General features: G+C 30.9%; 3 protein-coding genes across 8 annotated transcripts; 1 reads left to right on the top strand and 2 right to left on the bottom strand.

The window, feature by feature from the left end:
• Positions 1-7,070: 7,070 nt before the first annotated feature.
• LOC143194064 (solute carrier family 35 member G1) lies at positions 7,071-8,975 on the bottom strand. The gene is made up of 2 exons (XM_076400627.1): positions 8,785-8,975; positions 7,071-8,732 (listed from the first exon to the last, which is right to left on the bottom strand). Exon 2 carries the CDS (start codon positions 8,686-8,688, stop codon positions 7,663-7,665), a length of 1,026 nt encoding a protein of 341 aa, XP_076256742.1. The 5' UTR covers positions 8,689-8,732; positions 8,785-8,975; the 3' UTR covers positions 7,071-7,662.
• A 233-nt stretch (positions 8,976-9,208) lies between these two features.
• Positions 9,209-10,898, top strand: POLDIP2 (DNA polymerase delta interacting protein 2). The gene is made up of 8 exons (XM_076400628.1): positions 9,209-9,489; positions 9,553-9,684; positions 9,739-9,859; positions 9,918-10,095; positions 10,156-10,319; positions 10,370-10,475; positions 10,539-10,638; positions 10,697-10,898. The coding sequence occupies exons 1-8, from the start codon at positions 9,407-9,409 to the stop codon at positions 10,809-10,811; spliced, it is 999 nt and encodes a 332-aa protein (XP_076256743.1). The 5' UTR covers positions 9,209-9,406; the 3' UTR covers positions 10,812-10,898.
• A 25-nt stretch (positions 10,899-10,923) lies between these two features.
• On the bottom strand, positions 10,924-15,550 carry LOC143194062 (uncharacterized). 6 transcript variants are annotated; one of them, XM_076400625.1, is made up of 8 exons: positions 15,376-15,518; positions 14,979-15,103; positions 14,642-14,721; positions 13,416-13,729; positions 13,166-13,365; positions 13,010-13,108; positions 11,679-11,846; positions 10,924-11,622 (listed from the first exon to the last, which is right to left on the bottom strand). In XM_076400625.1, exons 4-8 carry the CDS (start codon positions 13,703-13,705, stop codon positions 11,426-11,428), a joined length of 954 nt encoding a protein of 317 aa, XP_076256740.1. In that variant the 5' UTR covers positions 13,706-13,729; positions 14,642-14,721; positions 14,979-15,103; positions 15,376-15,518; the 3' UTR covers positions 10,924-11,425. The 6 variants fall into 6 exon arrangements, with proteins under 6 accessions (XP_076256740.1, XP_076256741.1, XP_076256737.1 ...); XM_076400626.1 differs by having other exon boundaries at positions 14,979-15,077; positions 15,376-15,399; XM_076400622.1 differs by lacking the exon at positions 14,642-14,721 and having other exon boundaries at positions 13,010-13,078; positions 14,979-15,077; positions 15,376-15,550.
• Between the last annotated feature and the right edge of the window lie 5,474 nt (positions 15,551-21,024).

The following is a 21,024-nucleotide window of genomic DNA, read 5'->3' as shown; positions in this document are numbered from 1 at the left end:
ACAAAATCGAATTGTAGTTGAAAACGTGGCGTATCAAAGGAAATGGGACAAAATCTACCCATGTGACATTCACCCTTTATAGAACAACATGTCACTCAGTAAAATTGAATAATCATGAACTTCCGCAAACAGACAATGTTAAATATCTTGATTTTGATCGACGTTTGACATGGAAAAAACATATAGTGGCAAAACGCAAACAGCTTGGGCTTAAACTAAACCAAGTATATTGGCTGATAAGTAAATCTAAATTATCATTATATAACAAGGTTTTGCTGTATAAGTCAATACTTAGGCCCATTTCAACCTTTCAGAAATTCCAGAATAAAGTGTTGCGAGTCATCGTCGATGCCACATATTACGTCTCCAACACACTGATTCAGCGCGATATCCTCTAGAACCCAAGTGTTAGTGCGAAGTACTCTGAAAGACTATTAGTGCATCCCAATGCACTCGCCAAACAGCTAAATGTGTGCGATGACTGTGTAGTGTATTGGCTCAAACGCAAACTACCATACGAACTGATTAATAGACACATAGAGCGAGATTTAATAATTTCTAGAATAAGTTAGAATAGTCTTTAGAATAAGTTAGGATAGACTTTAAAATAAGTTAAAACAGTATCTAGATAAGATAAGTAATAAGATTTAGATTATAAGTTGTACAGCAGATCACTTACTGAAGGGATCTTCTACATTATAAAACGGAAATCATATAATAACACTTATTGCCCATGGGCAGATGGTCGAAGTTCTAAGAGATTAATTTAAAAAAGTTAAACTATCTATTTAAGTACGTACAAAAAAAACAGGACTGGTAATACTAAACTATACACATTTCAGAATAACTTTCCTTGGGTTATTGCTGATGCTTTGTGGTATGAAAATTGAGAAAGTACGCACTGATATAAAAACATAAAGAATAAGAAAAAGATAATTAAAGTGTTTACAACAAGACTAGACAAAATTCTAGCGTAAATCTATTGAGTAACTCCATTTTGAATAAAAATAAAGTTCTTAAAATAAGGCGGTGAATGTTGGTAGACTGTGGAGGCCGACAAATCACTTTTGGTAACGAGATACATTTTTGAATGTAGAGCCGTATTAACGATGACGCCAGCTCACACAATACTCACCAGATGTGAATACATCCATGACGCAAAATTACTGCTTGTCGTGATAATCGTTTGATTTTAGATCAAATTAAATGATACGGAGATGAACCACATATATAGTTCATTCAAAATAACAGTGAACTCACGTCATCGAGATACAAAAGTCGTCCGGTTGTCAAACGTCTGTAAAATTCTTCAAAACATTAGTTATAACAACTGCAGGTTCTAAACCGGCAAACATTGTTTTAACGCTTCGCTTATTTTGATAAATTTGAAATCGCTGCTTTATTATAAAACTTATTGAAAGTGCCGAAGAATCAGTTACGTCGAACAGGAACAAGATAATGAAGGTCCGTAGTTTTTCTGGCTGCAATTATTATAAAAAAAATTTTAGCATGTTGCAGCTGCACTGAATATTAGTACAGGCACAGTCTCAAAAAAAAATTAAAAAATTAAATAGAATATAATTTTGGATTTACCGAAAAGAAACGGTCCTCATACGAAGCCGGTGACGAATCAAGATCATCTTCATATTAGCTCTATCAGAGATCAAATATATCAAATGTATAAAAACAGTGAGTAGTTTTTTCAATATAAACATAATTTAATACAATTATTTCAGAGAAAACTGTTAGTATGGAAAGTATTCATACACTGTTGGTATATTACCTATTGCTGTAAAGAAGAGGTCTAATTGAAGAACTTCCAGACATTGCTTTTAAGAGAATACAGTTTTTAAAAGCTTATAATAAAATCAAGTGAGACTTATCATCTCTATTTGTGTCTTTAGATGAAACATTAATATTTCAGATGGCGAGATGATAACAGTAGTGCAAAAATAACAAAAGGTGATGGAAAAAGTCCAAGAGTCATGAACATGAACCATAACATGGTTCTGCTGTGGTTTGAAAATTACGTCTTAAAGAACTTGGAGAAATAATATCATAGTACACTGATGGAAAAGATCCCAATAATTACATTGATGGAGGCTGCAATTATGAAATGGCTTGCAATACATAAATTAAGTTTCGAAGAAAACATATTAAAGAGTGAATTATTTCAAATTGTTACTCGGTAAGTATAAATGAAATAACAATATGGCCATATATGTTAGTATTACGTCTTCCTACCTGTCACAGCATTTTCAATCCAATTGAATCCATATGGGGTATGAAAAAAAATGATTACAATAGATATGCTGGTCGAGAAGGATATATAAGCAATAACAATCTGGATTTATAACAAGAAGCATTGTCGACAATAACATCTTCGGTTTAGATGAACTCTATCAGACACACTGAAGGACAAATCGAAAAATGGTGGACTGGTGAACAAATCTTTGATAGACTGGCGATTAACAGCTTAGTTATTCACTTGAATAACGATTCCGGAAGTGATCGAATGAAACTTTCCGGATGTGAGATTATGATGTAATGCTGACAATTACTAAGAGAGTGTGATTGGAGTAGAAACAAATAAAGGTAAGTATATTATTACTATAGGATAACTGTATGATAACTATGTGCATAGATATGTATGTAATTGTTGAGAATATACATGAGCATTTGGTTAAAATGTAATAACTGTTTTGCAGATATGGCAAATGTCTAAGAGAGAATACGGTGATTAAATCTAGTTTAATCAAGAAAGATGTATAGAGGTAGTAACAGAATAAACTAAGGAGAAATACAGTGATATAATACAACTTGATATGAAAATAACTTCACAAAGACAAAGGACACATGAACTAAACGTAAATATAATTTATAATGAACGTAAAATACAATACTTAGATTTACAATTGTTAAATAGATGGCAATTAATAATTAAATAACTATTAATTGCTTAACTAAGGTACATTAATACTTTCATCTTACCTATTATAGTTTTAGCAGTAGAAATTAAATATTTCAATTCATTGTTAAGTTTGTGATTCTGGTATAGACAATTTAAATACAAAAAGTATACATTTTCAACTAAAAATCCTGTTTTCCTAAAACAGCTAATAAATTATGAAATTCCTCATTCCAAATAATCATTACTATCTGCAATACCTTCGATGTTATCTATATAATTCCTTGTTAGTTATTTTCACATTCTTACTGGATAATCTTGATCTATGAAAAACAAGATCTAACGGTCGATAAAGATTTGTTCGTGAATAGAAGCACCAAAAAATGTTTTAAAATGTACACGATCATATGAAATTATAATAAAGCGAATAAATTCATGCTAAAACGTAAAAAGTCATGAATAGCAAACAAACAGTTCTTACATGGAATCGAATTATGCGAACTTACTGTGAGAAAAACCTTTAAATATTTGTCTCTAAATCTAAATAATTTAACCTAACCTACTTTTTACTCAGTTAACTTTAATAAACGGGTAATTTTTATAATATAATATAAAAAACCAGGCAATATCCTATTCCTTATTGCATATTTTGTTTCCTATAATAATGAGGATAACATATGTCAATATAATTGTCAAATAATACACAAAATGTCAATTAAACTAGTAATGACAGTCTTAAAAATAATTTAGGTAATAAAATTATTATTTTACATAATTTCTCCATATAAAAAGGCTTTAATATTCATATATCGTATACACATATATCATTTGAGCACACGATATGACGGATACAATAATACTCTGATCATTTAAAGTGTACATAAAATAAATATAAATATTAAACCATATATCATGAGCAATGCATAACAAATAAAATATACCAGGACCGCATTAAAATTATATTAGATATGAAACATATATAAAATTAAAAAAATATGACAAGCTTCAATCAGCTATATAACAGTTCAACTGAAAATTCCCCGACCTGACACATAGATGGCGTTACTAAAATTAAATCTATATGTTTTTAAGTTAGCCTTAACCCTCAAAAGATGCGTATATAAATTTGACAGCTGTCGGATCATTAATTTGTCAATTATAGCATTTTGAATGCAGCAACAATTAATTATTGTGAAAAAAATTGATAAACAGGAATTTCGCGTGTTGATAATATATTACTATTTGAAGGGAAAAAATCCAATTGGAGCAAAAACTTGGCTTGATGCCAAGTCTCAGGACACTGCCCCAGGAAAACCATCAAAGATTGGCATTCTAAGTTTAAACGTGGTAAAATGAGCGCCGAAAACGGTGAACGCAGTGGACGCACAAGTGAGGTTGTTACCGAAATTACAAAAACATCCACAAAATGATTTTGAATGACTATAAATTGAAATTGAATGAAATAGTAATCACTCTAAAGATATCAACTGAACGTGTACATCATATCCTTCACGAATATTTGGGCATGAGAAAGCTCTGTGTAAAGTAGGTGCCGCGCGAGTACACTTTTGACCGAGAATAACGACGAGTTGATGATACAAAGCAGTGTTTGAAGATGATCAAGCGTAATAAACCCGAGTTTTTGCGTCAATATGTGACAATGGATGAAACATGGCTCCATCATATCACTCTAAAGTCTAATCGACAGTCATTCGAGTGGACTACAAAGCGTGGCAAAACGCAACAGTCGGCTGGCAAGTTTATGGCGTCTCTATTTTGGTATGCGCATGGAATAATTTTCATTGACTATCTTGAAAAAGGAATGACCATCAAGAGCGACTATTATATAGCGTTATTGGATCGTTTGAAGGATGAAATCGCCGAAAAACGGCAGCATTTCAAGAAAAAGAAAGTGCTGCTTCACCAAGACAATTCACCGTGTCACAAGTCAGTGAAAACGATGGCAAAAATCCATCAATTGGGCTTTGAATTGCTTGCTTATTCACCGTATTCTCCAAATCTGGCCTCCAGCGACAATTTCCTGTTCTCAGATCTCAAAAGAATGCTCGCTGGGAAGAAATTTTCGTCGAATGAAGTGATCGCCGAAAGTGAGGCATATTTTGAAGCAAAGGACAAATCATACTACAAAAATGGTATCGAAAAGTTGGAGGGTCGCTATAATCACTCACTGAGAACTTCACTGAAGGGAATTATGTTGAATAAAAAAACTAATTTTGCCAAAAGAAAGTGTTTGACTACGGTAGGCTGGGAACTTTTTAATTGACCTGTTATTATTGAAAATATAATTTTAATATTCTGTTAAGTTCTACATTAAAAAAATATTTCAATTACATATTTAATTATTAATGTCTATTTACAACATCGGCACCTTGTCAACAAAGAATATTCTTAGTTATATCTTCTAAACTAAATGTTGGAGATTTTTATTATGGTATTTAATGGGAAAACAGCTATAAGAAATTTTGTATAAAACATCAAGTCACCTGTTCTACTTCCTTTGTTACGCCCGACCATCATTGATATTCCGAAATCCTAACGTGCATTAATCATTTACGAATTGGAAGGCGACCAACATAAATTGATTGAATAATAAACAGTACAAACAATGAATCGAGTTTGACAAGTAACAACCTACAATACATCAAGTACCCGCATGTTAAACGATATGAATCAACAGTAGTTCTTCATTCACAAATTAAATTATTTTTGTTGGAATGAAAAGGTATTTGGAAGTTAACTTTACGTAAATATGTGCCAACATATCAAACACAAAATTATATATAAATTATAGTTATGTAAATATAAAAATAATAAAACTGTAGTAAATAATAAATATTAATACTAAATATAGCAAGAGAAGGAATTATTAATTATATCCTAAGAACACTTTAATATTAAAAAATAATCCATCATTAATATATAGAGAACAGTGAGCGCCATCTTTTATGAGAATCCTAAAATAAATACAATTTCAGTTTTCGAAATCAAGCTATAGCAGGTTTCTTTACATAATGTTGGTCTTTAGTATTATTCAAATGCTCATTTACAGGATTCTTTTAATATTGCATAGTGAATTAATATTTTCAAACTCTGTAGAAAACTATATAAATAATATCCAGGAACTTATTTAATAAAACATTTTAGGCTATATATTCTCAGTTCAATTATACGTTAATATTATACGCTATTTGATTCAGTTCACTATTATAATAACTTTATATAATATTGAAGAAAAAGTAATTTCGGTTTTTCCTAACAGTCCCCTGCCTCCATTAATTTAATGAAATAATACTGTCTGGCATTTGAAAGGTAAGAGCACAAAATAGAGAAAAGACATAGTTCTAATATTTTACGAACAAATGTCCGTACAACATAACAGTTATAAAGGTAGCATCATAGTCGAAAGCTATTGCGGTCCAAAAATTAAGAACAGCTGGCTAATCACTGAAAAAATGAATAATATTCGAAAATAGTTCATGACAGAGAAACTTATTTCAACTCGCGATCTAGCTACGAGATTACATGTCGATCATAAAACAGTTTTTAACCGTTTTCATGCGTCGGGCAGAAGCAGCTCAGAAAAGCAAACATTTACTGGATTGAATTTCCTTTTACGAATCGCTTCTAAATGAAATCGAATCTGTTTTAAAACAAGTTATTACAGGCCGTTAAAATGAAAATTATTGCCAACTAGCGAAACTATGAATTATCCAACTTAGCGAAACTATGAATTCGACTCCCAACTAACATTTTACTACTAACAAGTAATGCGATTGGAGCAAAAAATTACAATAGAATTGATCAATAATGAATTGACGCAATACTATAGATATTCTCTTCAGTATAGCTAATAGTGTAAAGATGGCTGCAAAAACTTTTGAAAATCACTTGGTTTTTTCCACCCAAAAATCTTAGTTCTACATTGACGGAATTATGATTTTAACAGAAAAGTGACAAAAATCGTCATCGATTAAAATGCATGTATATCAATGATAAATGTTTTAAACTGAGATAAATACATTCACTTTGGAAAACAAAAAGAAAATATCAGCGATAAAATTAAAATTGAATTATTTTAACATGTATTATTAAAACATTAACCATTAAACACTGAGAAATATTTAATCAATAATTCAACAAATAAAAGGCAAACATATGTCTTTTATTTTTACTAAAACAAAAAATGGTAGTATTACAAAGCTAGAACAAATTTTTGGTCCGATCACATTTGTTTCTACTGGCCTTGCATAAACTTACATTAATGAATAATAAATTAAGTAAAAACCCAAACACTTCAAGATCCAATGACTAGCTACAGTTACATATTAAAATCTAAATTCCTAGACCCGCTACTTGTAGGAAATTTTTTTAATTGAATACATACAAAATTGTATTATTAATTACATAGTCCTCTTAAATATATCTATAAATAAAATAATACCAATTGTAGAAGCTGCTTACAAGAGTTGTAAAGTCTATCAATATTCATCATCAGCAATTTAAAGTAGTTCTGGAAGTTTTATCAACTATAATACACAAGTTTACGTCTCATATAGATATATACAAGTTATATATTTTAAGATGTAAATAAGCGTTTAATGTGATTATGTATGTTTGCACAGAAAAAAAGATTCTTTACTAATAGCAAAATACTTTAATATATCGAAATAATAGCAATTTCATGTTAGTAAATATGACAAAATCAAGGCCAAATTACATCAGCATTCAGAAAGCTACTTAGTTAAAAAACTTAACCTTTGCCTCATTAAAGTTTCACGTGGTAACGCTAGTATCCATTTTCTCAGTCCAGTTAATATAACGGAACTCATAACTAAAATAGCTCCTATTACAGAAAACCTATTTGGTATTTCTTCAAAAAATAACACTTGCCAAATAAAGGCGTATACAATATCAGTACTACGAGCTATTGCTACTGGACCTGCTTGTTCCAGCTGTAATGCCACAGTTAACAGAATCTGACCTAAAAAACTAAAAATTGCTAAGGCTACAATGAGATATCTGTCCAAGCCACAAACTGGCAAACAAAGAGCACCTATAAAATATGTTACTATGAGGCACTGAATAAAAGCAAAGGCCCCAAAATTTGTCATTATGACAGAGAAATGAACATCCTTTAGTGCTCTCAGAATTACAAAAGCATTAGCTCCAAATAAAGTTGAACTAAAGGCCGCTACTGCACCCCATATTTCAGGTGTCTGACCATTATCACCTAAAGATTCTATAGTATTACCAAATATTATAGGAGGTCTAGTTATTAAAATAACACCTATTAATGTAACAATCACAGAAAAAATATTAAACCAACCACAAGGCTCTTTCAAGAACATCCTAGCAAAAACAGCTGTAAAAACTGGTACTGAGAATACTATTACAGAAGCATCACTTAAGGGCATATGACGAAATGCATAAAAACTTAACATCAAGGCAGTAGTTCCTGTAAATGAACGTAATATAAGCATGATCCTTTTTCCTTTTGGAAAACATGGTTTTTGGTTGTATATCATAATTGGAATAGTTGGTAATAATACTCCCAAAAATCTGTAGGCCGCAAGAGCCATAGGATTCACATCTGCCATCCATTTAACTATTACTGAACACAATGAAAAAAATACAGCACTTAATGTAGCCAAAATCAATCCAAGATACGGGTATTTTCGATATTTAAATTTAGTTTTATTAAATTTTTCCTCATCAGCCTCATCATCCACCAGTTGCTGAAGTTCCAAATTTTCAGGCATAATTCTTATTTTTATCAAATATATTAATATAAAATGTATAGAACCTATAAAGTATAATAATAATAATTACAATTTTACATAAATGTATTTACTTACAAAGATGAATGAACAATGGTTTATATTTGTATTTTGGAATAATATTCGAAAGAACTAGTACGATAGGTATTTAAGGGATTCATGTTTTTGAGATTTTCAACTGATTTAACATTATATATTTATTTATTTGATGGTTTACAATTTTATACAATAACGTCACTATTGTTGTTAATCAGCTGTTTTTGAACAGTGACATAGGAGCTTAATAGTATAAATAGATTTAATGCGATCGAAATATTAAAGAACAAAAACTGCGAACAAAAGATTATCATATATAAAAATATAGAATGCTCCTACCTTGCAATTTCAGTTCAATAGGATTCAGCACAGATTAAATATAAGGTTCTATTTAAAACGTATGTACTTAATGTACGTATTACGTACCTTTAGGAAAAAAACAATAACAAGATTATACAATTTAAAAGAATTTTTGTCAAAACGTCAACTTTGTCACAACTGTTTTCATTAGTCAAAATCAAGAAAACTAAATATATTCATTATTTTCGATCACAGAACTCCATAAATTCGCCGTATAAATAAATCAGTTTTTGATTTATCGTAATTTTATATTTTTTTAAGATAAGAAATGAAACAAAATATAAGTGCGCAAAAAAAATGAAATATGGAATTTATATCAACTTCTTTACAACAAAAACTTCTTCCATTGTCATTGAGAATTATAGTCTCAAAGAGAAATTTTGCAAGGTGAGAATTATTTAGCATTGCAATTTCACTTTAATTTAATTTTATCCCTAATTACTATGATAGATTAGCAGAAGTTGGACGTCTTGAGACACCAAAAGTTGCAGGGAAATATGATACCGGACAATTAATTTTGCATAGGGTTTTTGGATATCGTGGAGTAATATTATTTCCATGGCTTGCAAGAGTTTATGATCGGTAAAAAGTAAATTTAGTCTTGTAATGTATAAATAAATACTTGTAAATTAATAGAGATCTGCCCCAGCATAGAGAAGGAGACGAAGAGCCTAATGCAGGTGTTGGTAGAGAAGTGAGAGGAAGAACTCATACATTTTATCAAGTTTTAATTGATCAAAGGGATTGTCCATTTATAGTAAATAATAATAATTATAAAATGCATGTAATGTAAGATATATATATATTTACTTTAGAGAGCACAGACTGAAGCAGTAACATTTCTTGGAAATCAAGAGTCTTCCAGAAGTCTTTATGCCATTCCTGGATTAGATTATGTAGCACATGAAGATATTATACCTTATGTGAGTGCAGAAAAAACTCCACTACATCATGAACTATTTGATAAATTTTTGGCTCAAAATCAAAATGGAGGTATCTAAGAATAAATTTTTATTTCAAATCAATATATATTAATTTAAACACACATTTCAGATCCACCATTTATTGCTCAAGATACATTAAAAGCTTGGCAGAATAAAAATCACCCTTGGTTAGAACTTTCAGATGTTCATAAAGAAACAACTGAAAATATAAGAGTAACTGTTATACCATTTTATATGGGATGTCGAGAAAGTCATGCAAATTCCGTCTATTGGGTAAATATATTTATTCCTAGGATAATACATGTCTAGCAAAGTTGTTTTAGTGGCGTTACTGTATAAGATTAGAAAATTTAGGAAATCTTAGTGTACAGCTAAGAGAAAGACATTGGAGAATATTTTCACTATCTGGAACGTTAGAAACAGTGAGAGGTAACTTCAAATTTTATTTAGTATTTTGGTGGATGCGCTTAGTATTATTTGTTTATTTTTTAGGAAGAGGTGTTGTAGGGCAGGAACCAGCCTTAACCAAAACCTTACCCGCGTTCCAGTACAGTAGTCATGTTAGTTTGCAAGCCCCTAGTGGACATATGTGGTAATAATAATAAAAATGTAATTAGTAACTGAATAATAGAGATTAACTTATTTGTTAGGGGGACATTTAGAATGGAAAGAGAAGATGGCTACACTTTTGATTGCAGAATACCACCATTTTCATTAGAAAGTAAACCTGAAGGCGGTACTGCTTCTCCTCCAGATACAGTTTAATTTATTTCATATTTGTATATATATCGCTAACCAAATATAAGTGTATATATTAATAAAATTTATGGTAATATATCTCTAGTTTCCCTTCTTGTTGTTTAAATCAAAACACCTATTTAAATAACTAAGCGTATTTATTACAATCAAAAATAGTTGTACAAACATTTAAATTCTGATGCAAATGAACCAATGTTAGATAATATGAACATAGGTATGTATTATAAGCATTAGTGCTAAAAACCGTACAAACATGCTTTCCATAATTTTATATAACACTGATTATTACAATATCAAAAAATCACAAGCCAAGTATACTTAAAGTAACTGAAAGTTTATGCAAGATCTATTTAGAATAACCCTTAAAGAAACTATCTAATGTTAAATCAAAGGTTATTCATATCAACGAAATCGTTGTGCTAAACTAAACTGTTTCTCCATAATGTTACGCAAAATAAACCTAATGCTTAGGAAAAAAAATCACATTCTAAAGTATCATTACGATAAAAAAATGTGTGGTGTCTGACGTCAATTGTATTAACCGCATTTGAAGTATATGTACATTTCGATTAAACTTTATGTAAGAATTATTATAATTTTAGTTTATATATAAGAGCACATTATCTTTGGAAACTGCCAAACCCTAACCCAACACCTCTCATTGTATGAGTAGCTGTTCTAGCAACTTCATACTGTGCTTCCATGGAACTGAACATTTCTTCTTGTTTCTTCAACACGTCATTGCTCTTTGTTGGTAAATTGCTTGGTCCTGTATCCCTAATACCCATGAGCCTCTTGAATTTATTTGATGTTTTATCTAAGACGTTTCAATAAATAGTAATAAAGCATTGAATGTTTAATTAAGTTTATTACCATCAGCAAAAGTAGTAGCTTCATAAACTTTAGCTGCCTTGCTTCCTGCTACTGCTGTTGGAGCCCCAATGCTAGACGAACCTGGTGTGGTAATTGATGGAACAAAATCGACATCTTTGGCTTTTTGCCACAATTGTTTTCTTTTTTCAATTTGATCTCGAAATCGGCCTATTTAAATTAAACTTATTACATGTGTTGTAACAACCCTAATATTCAAAGTATCCCAAAAGAAAGTTTATATTATTATGTTTAAAATAAGTAGTATAACATGTTGAATCTACCAAGGCACTAACAAAATTGTCATCTGTCATCTTCTATACTAAACGAATGCTTAAAAATGAACATTGCCACCACTGAAAAATAATCAAGGGACAACGCTATATGGGTGTAATGGAATTACTAGCGTCACACGACGTAACATATAGAACAAAAGAACACCTTTTGTACCAATAAGTACTATAGGCAGGTTTAATGTCTGTTTTCTCTTGCTCCATATAAAAATTCCGTCCAATTTTAGCCTCTGCTGAGTATTTTCGGTCGAGGTTTTTTTCTCAGTCAGCTAATTCAACGCGATATCCCACTGAAACCCATAACAGTGTGATCCAAAGTGCAAACGTATAAATATTTATAAAATATTTTCGAAGACCACAATACACTGAACAAAACAGCTAAATGTGGGCGACGTGGAAGTAGGTTGTATCAATTTTTTTCAAAATTCATCATCTTATAAAACGAGATCAAGATCTAATACAGAATATATATACGAGAATAGTGTCCTTGTGAATTTTACACAAACAATGCAAATTCTATAATATTCAAAGTTTTTGTCACTTGTCCCACATGTGCTTTAAACATAAATCCAGCTCTCATTCGAGAATGTATTTAATACTTTGAAGAGACCGATATAACATTGCAAAAGCAAAAATTCGATAGAGCAAGTGTGGGAAGTGTTATATAAGTCTGTTCAGTGCGATAGTTATCTTTAAATTCGAAGGCGCGCCTTTAATGTATGTAAATAATCACTAGACTACATTTTGCACACACTTAAAGCTGTATCTCATGGATGCAGTAATTCGCTTAACTTCGTAAATCAAGTCCATTTTCACCTTACTGAACGCATAATAATGTAAAACTCCCGTTAGTTAAAAACCAGAAACCCCTTTATTAAAATCCTATTTTATTGTTTCCATTTGGATACTATTAGTTGTAAATTTTCAAATTGTATAATTTAATCAACATACATTTTGTCAACTTATTTTTCTTTCAAATCAATCCACCAAATATAAACTTTCTTTCAAGACAACTTGTACAACTGTTAATTAAAAAATTACCTGTTATTCCGGGCATAAAGAATCTGTCACCTGATCCACCTCCAGTGTTACCATTATTTCCTTGTGTAACTGTATAATGATCAGATTTAAATTCAACTCCTATTAAATATTAAGATTAGATGCCAAAACATTTAGATTTTAAATTTAATCACTGACCTGATTTATCCATTCTATTCATTCTGTTCATTCTATCGCGTCTAAAACCTCTGGAAGACCCTCTATCCCTCGAACCTGACCTAGATCGTCGAGGAGACCTTGATCTTCTTGGAGATCTGGATCGTCTTCTATCCCTACTCCTGCTCCTTTTTCGATCTCTGTCTCTTCGATCTCGGTTGTGTCTGTCGTCGCGGCTGTACCTAATTGACAAAATTATACAATCATGTAAGACTTCATAAAAAACACAAACCTTTCATCTCGCCTCCCGTCTTTTCTATCTTCTCTATGCCTATCCCTGTCCCTTACTCTATCGTCATCTTTAGAGCTCCTATCATCTTCCCTACTATCCCTCTTGCTTCGATATTTCTCATCATTTTTGCTATAGCGATCTTCCGATCTACTGCTTCTACGTTCTTCATCATCTCGTTTGTACTTTGGACTTTTACTGGGACTTCTATTTGATGGCGATTCTCTAGATTTTTTTCCTGTACGATCATCTCGGCAGCCGTTCTTGTCGTTTAAATGTCTTCTATTTGTCATTTGCTTATCTGAATCACTGGATTCCTGTAGAAAAAATAGTGCCGATTTAAATTCTATTCGTGTTTTACTCAGACAAATTTTCTTGATCTAACTTTTAATTTTAATAAGTGTAAAGATCAAGAAATATACTGTCCTTTCAACAACTTACAACATTCAAATATGCAAATTGTTTTTTTTATAAATTAAATAACTAACAGCAAATCTGTCGTTTTTTAGCACTTTCCATGAAATAATAAATATAATTTTATATTAAATACATTTATGTACCTTAAAAAATGTAGTCAAAAATAATAATATAAATGTTTTGATTACTTTAGAACTGGGGAATTATATTTTATATTTCATTGTAGCAAATTAGACATATCTATTTAACAATGGTGATTAAGAAATTATTCAATTTAAAACAGTACTAATAAAACAGTACTCTGGACAGTTATGAATCATTTATATATTTATTTAAAAATTTACTTTAAAAATCAATATCAAGTTGCATTCTTAAAAATCATAATTTGGGAAAAACGTAATTCTCATTTATTCTATTATATGCTGTAAAAAGTATTTAGAGCTTAGTAAAAATATGTTCATTAATTAAAGACCTTATCATGTTCACACCTTTATATATAATTTAATATTTATTTATTGGATGATGGAGATTACATTAAAAATTAAAATAAAATTTCTTAATTGTAAAAAGTAAGATTATAAGAATGTGACAAACCAATAATTTTTATCAAATACCCAATTATTATAAGTATTCAATAAAATGGTGTAATAAGCTGTAAATCTCTAGGCATGTGAAAACTTTTAGGAAACTGCTATAAAACAAATGTATATAGATTACAAAAATAATTAAAAATCATACATTTACCTGTTAGGACTTTCATTATACTTTAAAATTCATTCACCATTTAATTTAAAAACCCTAATAATACTTACCAAGATGATGTTTGTTCTCGTTGGTTCATCTTAGCACTTGAGTCATTGATGAGACAGCTCGTGATACAAGGTCTTTACGTCTTTTAAATATAATTAACAGATAATGTTAATATCAATAGATTCTCTTTCACAATTTAAATAATTCAGAAAAAATACTTTTTACAAAATTAGTACAAGACGTGAACATTAACATGCACTTGAACCAAAATGAGGTGTTATAGAACATTCAAGTTATGACAGGATCATTTGGCTCAAGTGCTTGATTTAAGAATGGTAGATTTTATGAAATATTTCTTTATACAAAACGATATGTTCGCTACTATTAATGCATTATTACCTCACTCATATCCATTCCAACTTCTTCATAATTATCCTCTTGACTGCCTGTTTTTCGATAATTCTTAGAGACTGCAACTTTCTCGCGGCCGGGCATCTCCTGTCAAAGATTTGACGTTCATCGAACTAACATTTTGCAAAAGGGCATATTAATTATTTTACAAAATTATTATGTAAAGATATAATGAAAGTATAGTGATTGATCAATATCAGAAGCCAACGCTTAACCTTAATAAATATACCGAGTATAATTTGTCGTAAACACTATATGTATAAATTTAGGATGCCAACTTTATAATTTAAGCATGTTTCTAAAATTACTGCATGAACATGAAAGTGCATTAATCAAATCGATATAGAACAAATATCGAATTACACAAATATTTATATACAATTACCGGAAACTGATCTTCGCCCGATTCGTCGCTGTTATCATCACTACCATAATTTACCAGGGAATTCATTTCTTCGCTTCGAAAGGATTATTGAAAATATAGCGTAAAAAGCCCAAACCCTTTTACGTGTTTACTAAAATAAAAATGGAGCTCATAGAGAGAAAAACATCCGCTTGAAGCGCCACTATCGCGTATATCCTTAGTTGTCGAAATTATAAATCATAAAAATATCTTTAAGTAGTTGTCGAAAATTTTCAATTACTCAACAATCTCATAACTTAACATGTACTTATTGTTTTTATTACTATTACTACTTATTAATGCAATCATTATAAGGATTTACTTATCAGAGATACTATACAGAATATATCTGGTTATCTAACATTAAGATATGAAAAATAATATGTACTTGGATAGACAAATATTCGAATCTTGCAGGGACTAAACGTATTTTATACTTGTGTCCATAGGTAATGATGTAAAATCAAACAAGGAATAATCACCTTAATTACGTTAGTCACCGATCAGACGGGTTGTTTTCTTGGATAATCTCTGAGTTGGCAACTGACAAACACAAAATGTAGATAATATTTAATATAATGTATTATATGTACGAAATCTAAGTTGGGGTGATGACTAAAACCCTAATAAAAGAATAATATAAATTAATAATATTGGTAATACTTTATATTTGAATATACATAGATAATGCAATGAAGATTTTCAAAGTAATAATAAAAAAGACCACCAACAGATTACTTTTATGGGAAAATTGCTCCGATTTTCACGGCTTAAAGGGTAATTTATCTATTTTTTAGTAATTTAAAGATGTCAAGCTTAACGAATGAAAAGAAAAAATAATGAAATTTAAATTGATTATGCTAGGTGAAAAGTAATTTTGATTTTATGTAAAGTGTGTTTTGAAAAACTCGTCAGTCACTTGATACTTGTTATCTAGATATTTAAGTGAAATTTACAAGATGACAATTTTTTGTTGATAGGAATACTTTTAGATAATGGTAAGTGCATATTTTATAGAAATATACATTTTTATTTAATAATACTAATGACTAATTTAATGCGTATAATTATCCTCTTATATTTAATATATTAGTTAATAAGATCGATGACCTGTGAAATCTATTATGTATAAAATTCGAATAATATAATTGACGCTTTGCGGGCGACATAACCATGTGTAAAAGCAAATAATAGAAATCTAATCAAGAGATATCATAAAAATTGAAAGCAATCAATAAAGCAATTATATATTACGAATAGTCGCTAAATTACCTGGCAATTAAAATACATTTTTCGATTTAACGTTTGCTTTTTGATGTAATTATATCGACCTCGGATCAAATGTTATCCTGTTAAAAATAACTAGCAAAAAAAACGAAGTGGACTGGCAAGTTGTGGCGACAGCCCGGGTCGGTTTGTAAAAACTGTAAATGACACTTTTAGCAACTCATCTTAATTTAATGTTGGACCACCCACATCTGGTAGGGATTCTCGCCAGTAAATGGTAAATTAACTGAAGACCGACCTTATTAGCTACCGTTCAGTTTTCACTGTTTATTTTATAAATTTAATTTAACTTTCTTTTGACGGTTCTTTCTGAAGATACTGAAAGTAAAAATTTACATTTTTAAAGAGTTATTCTGTTGTTCGTTCACTTTAGATTTTCCATGTATTTTAATATGTTTTCAACTTTGCTTCCGTGGGTTTTTCAATATTGAGGGTTTATTGTAAAAAAACTGCTTATACATTGTGATTCAAAGTATACTTTTTCCAATTTTTGGGCAAATTGCACATTGTATAGATTGATCATTGTACGAAGCGACCAAGACATCCATCCGTTTGTTTTACTGTTTTATTAGACTTGAAAATATAATAAGATATTGCTATAACACCATATAATGCTTTCAATGCTGGACATAAAAGCAACAATATCAATCTGTAGCGACCTCTATGATAGTATCGTAAGATTTCAGCTTCTGTTTCTGGGTATTATTGGGTATACAATTTTGACTTTTTGTCGCGTTATATGTCTTCGATGTCCTTGGCATCACTTATAATAAGTTGGTTCACTAAAGCTGCCTCTCCATCCATTTTTGAAGGTATCCCATAAGCACCAGCTATAGACTTCTTTATATTGATGAGAAAAAATAAAAATTCTCGAAAATTTTACTCCTTAATTTGCATTTTTGAAAAAAGACTGATTGATACATATTTTTGAGCTATATATTTCGATGACTTATTACCTGGCCCGCAAGAAACCTCCAACTTCATTTTAACAAAGTCGAATTGTGGTTGAAAACGTGGCGTATAAAAGCAAAGGTCCCTTAGTAAAATTGAATAATCATGAACTTCCGCAAGCAGACAACGTTAAATATCTTGGAATGCATTTTGCAAACATAATGCAAACATATAGTGACAAAACGCAAACAGCTTGGGTTTAAACTAAACCAAATGTATTGGCTGATAGGGCGTAAATCTAAATTATCAGAATATAACAATGTTTTACTGTATAAGTCAATACTTAAGCCCATTTGGACATATGATTAAACTGTGGGGTACTACTAGCAAATCTAACATAGATATTCTCCAGAAGTTCAAGAATAAAATGTTGCGAGTCATCGTCGATGCCCCATATAACGTGTCCAACAAACTGATTCAGCGCGATATACCCTTAGAACCAATAACTAGTGTGATTTGAAGTATTAGTGCGAAGTACCTTGAAAGACTATTAGTGCATTCCCATGCACTAGCCAAAGAGTTAAATGTGAGCGATGACAGTGAAGTGCGTAGGCTCAAACGCACACTACCATAGGAACTGATTAATAGACACATGGAGTGAGGTTTAATAATCTCTAGATTAAGTTAGAATAGTTTTTAGAATAAGTTAGGGTAGACTTTAAAATAAGTTAGAATAGTATCTAGAATAAGATTTAGATTATAAGTTGTATAGCAGATCACTTACTGAAGTGATCTTCTACATGTCAGGATGGTTATATTATATAACGGAAATCATATAATAATACTTATTGCCCACGGGCAGATTGTTGACGTTTTAAGAGTTTAATAAAAAAATTACCTTATGGTTCTTCCTGTTATCTATTTCTAATAACATCATTAAATCATCAAAATATGTAATGGTAGATATTTTTACTAGTAAAATATTACAACTAGGGAATATAATAGCATATGATTGCCCTAAAAAGCACAGATTTAAAATTTGTGTAACTTTTCTTATAAAATATATTGCTAGGTGTTTATACGTATATTGATCGGCAATATCTATTGGTGAAAATGCGAAATATTAATCTAAACAGTCTAAGCTAACCGTTAAATTTTATATTTTATTGCATAGAACAGTTTGACACTTAGCATTGGTCAGTGAATACAGATGCTAATTCTGGAAATCAGCTGGCAAAACCGAACAAACACTTTTAGAAAATACTTTGGTCCAAGCGATTTAAAAAAACGAATTTGGTGTAATTGACTAAGAACGGCTTAGAGGAATATGGGAGTCCAAATTCAATTTATTGCTGGACATATTGGAGTAAAACCCAGTTCAAACTTTTAAATATCTTTCAAACAGCTTAGCAGTTGATGAATAAACTGTTTCCAGACAAATGTAAACACATTTGATAAAAAAAACCTAAAGAAAGGAAAATGGTTATCACTAATTGACTGAAAATGCGATTTTATTTTTTGCCAGTGCCAAATGTTTTTAACATAAAAAAATGATCATAATAACAGGTCAATTAAAAAGTCCCCGGCCAGACACATAGATGGCGCTACTAGAATTAAATCCATATGTTTTTAGTTAGCCCTAACCCTCAAAAGATTTGGGTATGGGAAAGCTCTGTGCAAAGGGGGTGCCGCGCGAGCTTACTTTTGACCAAAACAACGACGAGTTGATGATTCAGAGCAGTGTTTGAATATGATCAAGCGTAATAAACCCGAGTTTTTGCGTCGATATGTGACAATGGATGAAACATGGCTCCATCATTTCACGCCGAAGTCCAATCGACAGTCATCCGAGTGGACTGCAGATGATAAACCCACTCTAAAGCGTCCCACGCAACAGTCGGCTGGAAAGGTTATAGCGCCTGTATTTTGGGATGTACATGGAACAATTCTCACTATTGAAACTACCTTGAAAAAGGAAGGACCATCAACAGCGACTATTACATAGCGTTATTGGACCATTTGAAGGACGAAATCGCCGAAAAACGGCCGCATTTAAAATAAAAGAAAGTGCTGCTTCACTAAGACAATGCACCGTGTCACAAGTCAGCGAAAACGATGGCAAAAATCCATGAATTGGACTTCGAATTGTTTCCTGGTCCACCGTATTCTTCAGATCTGGAACCCAGTGGCTATTTCCTGTTCTCAGATCTCAAAAGAATGCTCGCTGGGAAGAAATTTTCATCGAATGAGGAGATGATCGCCGAAACTGAGGCCTATTTTGAAGCAAAGGACAAATCATACTACAAAAGTGGTGTCGAAAAGTAGGAGGGTCGCTATAATCAGTGTATCACCCTTGAAGGGAATTATATTGAAAAAAAAACTAGTTTTTCCAAAAAAAAAATGTGTTTTATAGTTCCTAATACTTGGTTCGTTCAGTTAGGTTGGTTTAATGATTGAAGATTTAACAATTGACCAGATACATCAAACACAATCATTATTGAAAAAGTTTACGAAGAGAATAATTTTTGTTCAGCTACATTCTTGCACGTAGCCCAAGCATTTGATAAAGTTTGGTATAAAAGTTGAACTCCTAAACTCCTATACCTCATCCAGTATGTCAAGTTAAACCAGAAGAAACCTACTCAACAATGAAAGAAACAGAAGCAGGTGTACCGCAAAGCAGTATTTTGCGTTATGTTGGTCAGAAATAGACAATGTTACTATGACTACATTAGTTAATGACACTGCGATACTTGCTATTAAAGATAATAGCAAAGAGCAATCAGAAAACTGCAGAACGCATGTAATAATATAAATAGGCGGGTCCAGACATAGAGAATAAAAGTCAACCATAGTAAATAATGTATTGGTTTTTCAAAAGCAAAACTAAGTTATATCTACATAATTAGTAGCTACTGTACAAGCAGATACAAAAATCTCCAGGGACCTACGAAATTCACTTATGGGAATGTTGTGCGATAATTAATATCACAGTTATACATGTATTACAGAATAAACTCTTAATAAATATCGTTTATACATCCATATACAACTGCAACAGAAAATATTAAGATATTTGCAAAAAACATGAAGAAAGGCTCCACTGACATGTAAACACAGAAGTGTTCCCACTCTTGGACTACACTGAACTAGAACGCGGAAGTGTACAGTCTATCCAAAGTTATTTTGTACATACTCATATTAATTTGTGACGTCAAAACGTTGCAATGTTGCAGTATCAACTCTAATTTTTGGTTCAGTTTGGCTTTGACAAACAACAAAATTCTAATCTAAATAAAATAATTGAACAAAAATGTTATCTAATATAATTTATTTTAACATTATAATAGATCTAAACGTATCAACGTATCAACTCTAATTTTTGGTTCAGTTTGGCTTTGACAAACAATAAAATTCTAATCTAAATAAAATAATTGAACAAAAATGTTATCT

The sequence above is a fragment of the Rhynchophorus ferrugineus genome, unplaced genomic scaffold (genome assembly GCF_030347505.1).
Source record: "Rhynchophorus ferrugineus isolate W39M unplaced genomic scaffold, kcgeb_rfMv2 rfM3, whole genome shotgun sequence".
Classification (NCBI taxonomy): domain Eukaryota; kingdom Metazoa; phylum Arthropoda; class Insecta; order Coleoptera; family Curculionidae; genus Rhynchophorus; species Rhynchophorus ferrugineus.
This window is presented reverse-complemented; position numbering and strand designations above follow the sequence as displayed.

What these genes read in the sequence shown, in the direction of transcription:
- LOC143194064 (XM_076400627.1), bottom strand. Translation starts at nt 8,688, where the DNA reads ATGCCTGAAAATTTGGAACTTCAGCAACTGGTGGATGATGAGGCTGAT.
- POLDIP2 (XM_076400628.1), top strand. Translation starts at nt 9,407, where the DNA reads ATGGAATTTATATCAACTTCTTTACAACAAAAACTTCTTCCATTGTCA. An exon ending in TCAAAGAGAAATTTTGCAAG is followed by an intron (nt 9,490 to 9,552) that starts GTGAGAATTATT and finishes TTACTATGATAG; the next exon opens with ATTAGCAGAAGTTGGACGTC. An exon ending in AAAGGGATTGTCCATTTATA is followed by an intron (nt 9,860 to 9,917) that starts GTAAATAATAAT and finishes TATTTACTTTAG; the next exon opens with AGAGCACAGACTGAAGCAGT.
- LOC143194062 (XM_076400621.1), bottom strand. Translation starts at nt 15,441, where the DNA reads ATGAATTCCCTGGTAAATTATGGTAGTGATGATAACAGCGACGAATCG. An exon ending in TTGGAATGGATATGAGTGAG is followed by an intron (nt 13,730 to 14,978) that starts GTAATAATGCAT and finishes TTTTTTCTACAG; the next exon opens with GAATCCAGTGATTCAGATAA. An exon ending in CTTTATGCCCGGAATAACAG is followed by an intron (nt 11,847 to 13,009) that starts GTAATTTTTTAA and finishes TAATTTAAATAG; the next exon opens with GCCGATTTCGAGATCAAATT.